The sequence below is a fragment of the Dryas octopetala genome, chromosome 8, assembly GCF_963921425.1.
Source record: "Dryas octopetala chromosome 8, drDryOcto1.1, whole genome shotgun sequence".
Classification (NCBI taxonomy): Eukaryota; Viridiplantae; Streptophyta; class Magnoliopsida; order Rosales; family Rosaceae; genus Dryas; species Dryas octopetala.
In genome coordinates, this window is record NC_141373.1 from 5,691,171 (window position 1) to 5,697,170 (window position 6,000).

Here is a 6,000-nt window from a genome sequence, read left to right on the forward strand (position 1 = left end):
ATCCAAATGTTCAAGAACTCAACTCATTATTATTCGGAACATGTTCATATATAGACTACAGTAGTACACTCATTAGCTTCATAGAATACTGCTAAAAGCAATAAAATGTTGTTCTAAAGCTTCTAGTTTTTGAGTGGAGGAGGCTTCCTAATCTTAGTTGCTTGCTCGAAGGCATAGGCAACCTCAATTAGCTTTGGCTCCGAACCCCTAAGCCCCCCAAAGCAAAGGCCAAATGGTGCCCCATCTTGGTATCCTGCCGGAACAATTACACCTGGTGAACCCCCAATTGCAAGCACAGTAGAGAAAAGTGAAAGAGGAGTGACCACTGCATCTAGCTTGTTCTTTGTCATCAACTTCTTAAAGCCAATTTTTGTTAATCTTGCCATATTCAACAACGCGGCCTTCTCTGCATTTCCAATACCATTTGTTGCTTCAGCTTCTAAAAATAGGCCTTGACCATACTCCTTGACCTTTTCCTGCATTGCCAGTACTCAACCAATTAACATGGTCATCATCAAATTGGTTTTGGTTTTCATGGTGTACTAATTTAGAAGCAAACAATCTGCTGATAATTTGCTCACCAATTTTGAGTTCTTATTGTTGAAGGCTATTACATCTGTCAAGGATCGGACTGGGGAAGCCACCAACTCCTTTAGGTATTTGTTTAAAGATATTTTGAACTCAGCAGACAATGCAGTGTATTCACCGCTTGCGGAGGAGATTTCACCCAAATGGTCTATTTCCAAATTGTCTACCAATACAGCACCTCCTTTGCTAACAACAATTTATTATGTCATCAGAATAGATATCTCCAGTTGAGACTAGAAATTGAATATGAAAACCTGAATTCTTTATATATATATATATATTTTTTACCTCAGAGTGTTGAGATGGTGCTCAAATGTTTGAGTCCATAAAGTTTCATTCTCAAAGTTGTATAAGCCTCTCGCTTCCTTAATGTCGTAGAAGAATCTCACTATCCCTAGTCTCTTTCCTCGAAGTCCGTCGCGTCTGAGAAACTGTGCATAGCCACCCTTTGGAATGTACCTAGATGTCTCAATTGTTGCTACATCATTGCTGTCAACGCCTGCAATGACATCAAGAACATAAGCAGCATCTGATACAGTCCTGCAAATGGGCCTGTTCAATCCAAAAACACCCAGAAACAATGAGAATAACTAGTCAAATATGACATATGGACTGTACCCAAAATGAATGTAGCACAGCAGGTAGCATATCATCACTTACCCAACAGTATCTTGTCTTGGAGAGATTGGGACAACCCCTGCTCGACTAGTAAGGCCGATTGTTGGTTTGATCCCCACTACTGAGTTAAAACTGGATGGACATAAAATTGATCCATCAGTTTCAGTCCCCAGTGTCACCGTTGCAAGATTTGCTGCCGCTGAAATTGCTGGTCCGCTGCTTGAGCCGCAAGGCGTTACAGACGGATTGTATGGGTTCTGCACTAGCCTTTCACTTGTCTTAGTTTGTTGAATGTTTTTTTACAGATATCGTTAAATATATTATGTTGTTAAACTGTGTGAACTATTTGAATAATTCAGATTATAACATATCACAAGTTCACAACACAACTTTTAAAATTTATGTCTAGTGCAAATTAATGAAACAAGTTAGGTACATATAGGAAGGAGGAAATCCTCAAATCAACTCACCACGCCTTGGCCAGCTCTGGCATTCCAACCAGAAGGTGCATCATAAGACCTAAAATTGGACCACTCGCTCAAGCTGGCCTTTCCAAGAATGATAGCCCCGGCCTTCCTCAACCTGGTCACCACGCCAGCATCATGAGGCACGATTGAGCCAAGCAACGCCAAAGAGCCGGCGGTGGTGTTCATCTTGTCCTTGGTTGCAATGTTGTCCTTGACCAGAATAGGAATGCCATGTAGCTTAGAGAGTAGTGAGACTGGTGTTTTGGTCCTGCGCTCGTAGTCGGCCTTGTCAGCAAGGTAAAGCGCATCTGGGTTCACCTCTATGACCCCTTTAAGGACAGGGTTGAGTCTCTGGATTTCTCCAAGGTAAAACTGGACCAGCTGCCTGGAGGTCAGCTTGTTGTGCTTGAAACCCAGCTGGAGATCGTCTATAGTAGCTTCTGTGATTGAGAGTCCATGGCATGATGTAATTGGTTGTGACCCAGATGACCATGTGAACAGAAGAAGAATCAGAATAAGCAAGGATATTGACAAGTGAGAGAGGCTTTGTTGTGCCATAGCTTAAGCAGTGGATTAGCAGACTCTGAGACTTAAAAAAGAGTTCGTTTCACGCTGTTTTTAGAATTTGTAAATACAATTTTAGATTAATAAAAGCCTTTTTTGTTGTGTTTAGTAGAAATAATAAAAGTATTTTTGAGTTATAAAAGTACTTTTAAGTAGTTTTTTAAAAATCACATATTAGGTGCTTTCTTAATAAGCACTTCAAAATATTTTCACATGAAGTACTTAAACTTTTTATAAAATTTTATATGTATTTATGAGCATAAGCGCTTAAAAAAAAACACTACTGATTATAAACCCTCTTAATAAGCAGTCCAGTTTACTAAGATATTGGATCATTATATATATAGGACTCACAAAGATGAAAATTAAGTGCAGATTAGTAGGATTAAAAAATTAAACACGAAACCCTTGAGTAGATGTCTAGATGCTACTTTGAAGCGCCAAACTAACCCCTTGAGTATGGAAGCGACTTCTTTAATTAAATTCAGCCGTTGGTTCAAAAATTGGCAATGGAGTAGATGTGACATGTGTCATGTAGATGTGGCATCATCTCGGCTATACCATTCTCTTGGACGGCCAAGATTGGTACAGCCCGGTATAATCAGTTTAAGCCGAGTGATATATATTTTTTCATTTATTTAAATTTAGGTTTACTAGGTTTCTGCTTCATGGAATTATTTTGATTGTTTGAAATGACAATTCCTCTTTTCCCATGTTAATGAATTATTGGTTGTGTGTATGAAATCAACCAAGGCCAAGGCTACTAATTCTGTCCCATTCTTCACTTTCATTTTGTTTGCAGCTATGACTTATCAACATCGTGTAACACATTGCTGACGAAAGAAATCTATCAGCATGGATAATGCTTTGTTGTCTAAGTGATTAATCTGGTCATATGGGTTCATTTAGATAGAAAGATTTAAATTAGCATGCTTTTTTATTTTGGCAAAATAAACTTCTATCATAAAAACATACATGGGCCTACTAAGATTAATTTTGGTCACTTGAATATTCATCTACAAATTTTCCATAATTTAAAGGTTGGTCGGAGCATGGCACGAGTGTGGTCCATTTAAGGCTTAAGGCTCAAGAAAAAAAAAATCAAAACTAGTCGTGTCAAACTGGACAAGCCCAAGCTCATAGAAAAGCCCAAATTGGCTAAGCCTTAGTCATCCAGCTCGAAATTAACCGAAGTACCCAACCCAAACCAATGGCGAAAGTCTTGAAACTCTCTTGGGCCTAAAATTGAAGTCCTATTGTATTCCCTGGTAATAAGGCCCAACTTCAGCCTTAATCCACACACACCGATAACGGTAAGAAATAAGGATGCAACAAGAAACTATTTAATCACAAATAATAATAATAATAATAATAATTTTATCAACAAAAAAAAACATACGCCTATTTATTTTCTTCACCAAAAATACATATAATGATCATTAGTATGAAATTTTTTTTAACCATCTTAATATTTCACCATCAATCATTGATGAGGATTGAGTTCACAGACCTTATATAATTCTTCATAAAATATAGGAACTGTTATTCTAACGAATGAACTACAATTTAAAATAAGATTACATGAGACTATGTCTAACATATTATAATTCAAACTACATATAAAAACATGAAATTGTTATGTTACCTGTCAATTTGGACTATTAATCATATGAATTATTGTTCAAATTTAAGGTGCCAAATTGACAGTATGACAACATAATATATTAGAGAATAGTACTGAATTACAAGCAAGCTAAGTACAGCTTACTACTTTAGACTTAAAATTGAAAAATCACTTGCAAGCAGTAAATTTGCAAGGGACTCTGCCATGACCTGAATTAGCCCTGATGAACCTCCAGGCTGTAAATAGGACATTCCTTTGGGAGCCCATCAAGCCCCAATTCGTATGCTGGACCACAGCAATTGTGTTGTATGGAAATTGAAGACTATTGTAGGAGTTGAGAAATGCAGTGATCCCTTCCCTTAGGAGAGTCCTATAAGGGTCTCCTCTTCCTTGTAGGCCTTGCCACAATGTTAGGTTAGTCCCATATCTCCTGGCTGCAGCCAATCCAAAAATAACAGCTACCTTTGTGTCTGGCCTCACTGCCCTCCAATAGCATCTGTACTCTGGCCTTGTCCAACTCCTGAGAGATCACAAACCCATTAATGGGTCATCAGAAAAAGAGGCTCACTAGTCACTACACTCTCAAGCAGCCAACCAACAAGGCAACAACTAAGATGAAGAAACAATTTCTAAGAATACTACAAGCACTAAATCAAATCTTAAAACTTTAAATCATACTTTTTAGCTAGTAAGATATTATAATGTCACTTTGACACATCACTTGGTAACCAAAATCTAAGAAACTCTTGTTGCCTCTACTATTATTGAACCTTAAAATGATAACTTACTGATGTGGGCATGCTGTAGCTTCCGAGAAGGGCATTGGTGGCAGCGGCGGCATTGGCGGCAAGTGAGGAATTGGGGGAAGCCTAAAAGGCGGTGGTATCGCCGGAGTTACTGGTTTAGGGGAAGGCAGCGCGGGAGTTACTGGTTTAGGTGGAGCTGGTGTTACTGGTGCAGGCACTGGATTAGCTGATCTTGGGCAAAATTGCATAGGCTGAGCAGGTTGAGTGAGCAAAGAGTCCACAGCATACATCTCCATGTCAAACATGCTAAACACAAGTTTAAGACTTTGAGCAGGACCAGCAGTGGCCTCACATGACCCTTGCCCTGTGCTTGAAACCTTGGCATAACAACTACTCATGTCTGGGGTGCCATCAAACTTTATGGCATAGTTCCCAAACCAATTTGTAGTCTCTTCCCTTGAAATTGTGGTTTGGCCATTGCTGTCACTACATGCCACTTGTACTTTTATTCCTGTAAAAAAGCAAGCACATAAATTTAGCATTAGGGTCTTAGAGAATGGCTTTTCATAAGACAAATTTATAAATAGAGAATGTGATTGTGGATCTCACCATTCATGGGATAATCAAAGAGGGATATTTCACCATCTTTGCATTGGTCACAAAAGACTGTGCCACTGACCGTGGTATCTGCCTGAACTCCATCAATGGCTGCAGCCAAAATGACAAGTAGTACTGCAAAAGAGAAACTTTCTAGCCAACCCATGAGAGTTGGAGAGCTGTAAATGAGAGTGCAAAGAAAGTGAGCTTGGAACAAAGAGGAAAGGGTTGGTGTAATAAGAATGTGATGGTCAGAAGAAGCAAATGCAGGATATAATTAGTAATGCTTGCATTCAACTCTCAACTGCCTACATTTAATGTGTGGAAGACTTTATATTTTACAAACTAGAGGGACTGCAAATTCAAACAAACAGAGTACGGAGAGATACATTTAAGACTAGTGATAAATTGCTAATAGCCTAATATTCTTGATTTAATTAGGAGGTTGGAAAACAAAATCTTTTGTAGGCCTATTAATTATGAGTTCACATTCTTTGCTCATGTCTCCTCTGTTCATATTGTGTTTATGCTAAAAAATACATTGTTTTATGGATCTTTAAGCCAAAATTTAATTTAAAACAACGTTGTTATGGACACAAGTACACTCTAAGTGTCAAAAACATAAGTAAAGGAACTCATTAATTAATTACCTAGTATAGGGATGATTGTAGGCATTACTAATGTTGATAAGTCTAAACATTACATACCAACTTATAAGATCTTGGGTCTCTCTATTCGTAGTCGATTGATTTGGATTAGATGCTTTGATTCTAAATCGGGTAACATATGCTTAACA

General features: G+C 38.2%; 1 protein-coding gene and 1 pseudogene across 2 annotated transcripts; both read right to left on the reverse strand.

The window, feature by feature from the left end:
* Positions 1-7: 7 nt before the first annotated feature.
* LOC147276443 (putative amidase At4g34880) lies at positions 8-2,252 on the reverse strand (annotated as a pseudogene). The gene is made up of 5 exons (XR_015123863.1): positions 1,677-2,252; positions 1,249-1,463; positions 877-1,140; positions 582-774; positions 8-476 (listed from the first exon to the last, which is right to left on the reverse strand). The product of XR_015123863.1 is annotated as a putative amidase At4g34880 (transcript).
* Positions 2,253-3,937: 1,685 nt separating this feature from the next.
* On the reverse strand, positions 3,938-5,440 carry LOC147276444 (Pollen Ole e 1 allergen and extensin family protein). Its single transcript, XM_086254268.1, has 3 exons — positions 5,217-5,440; positions 4,650-5,118; positions 3,938-4,381 (listed from the first exon to the last, which is right to left on the reverse strand). The coding sequence occupies exons 1-3, from the start codon at positions 5,368-5,370 to the stop codon at positions 4,030-4,032; spliced, it is 975 nt and encodes a 324-aa protein (XP_086110394.1). The 5' UTR covers positions 5,371-5,440; the 3' UTR covers positions 3,938-4,029.
* Between the last annotated feature and the right edge of the window lie 560 nt (positions 5,441-6,000).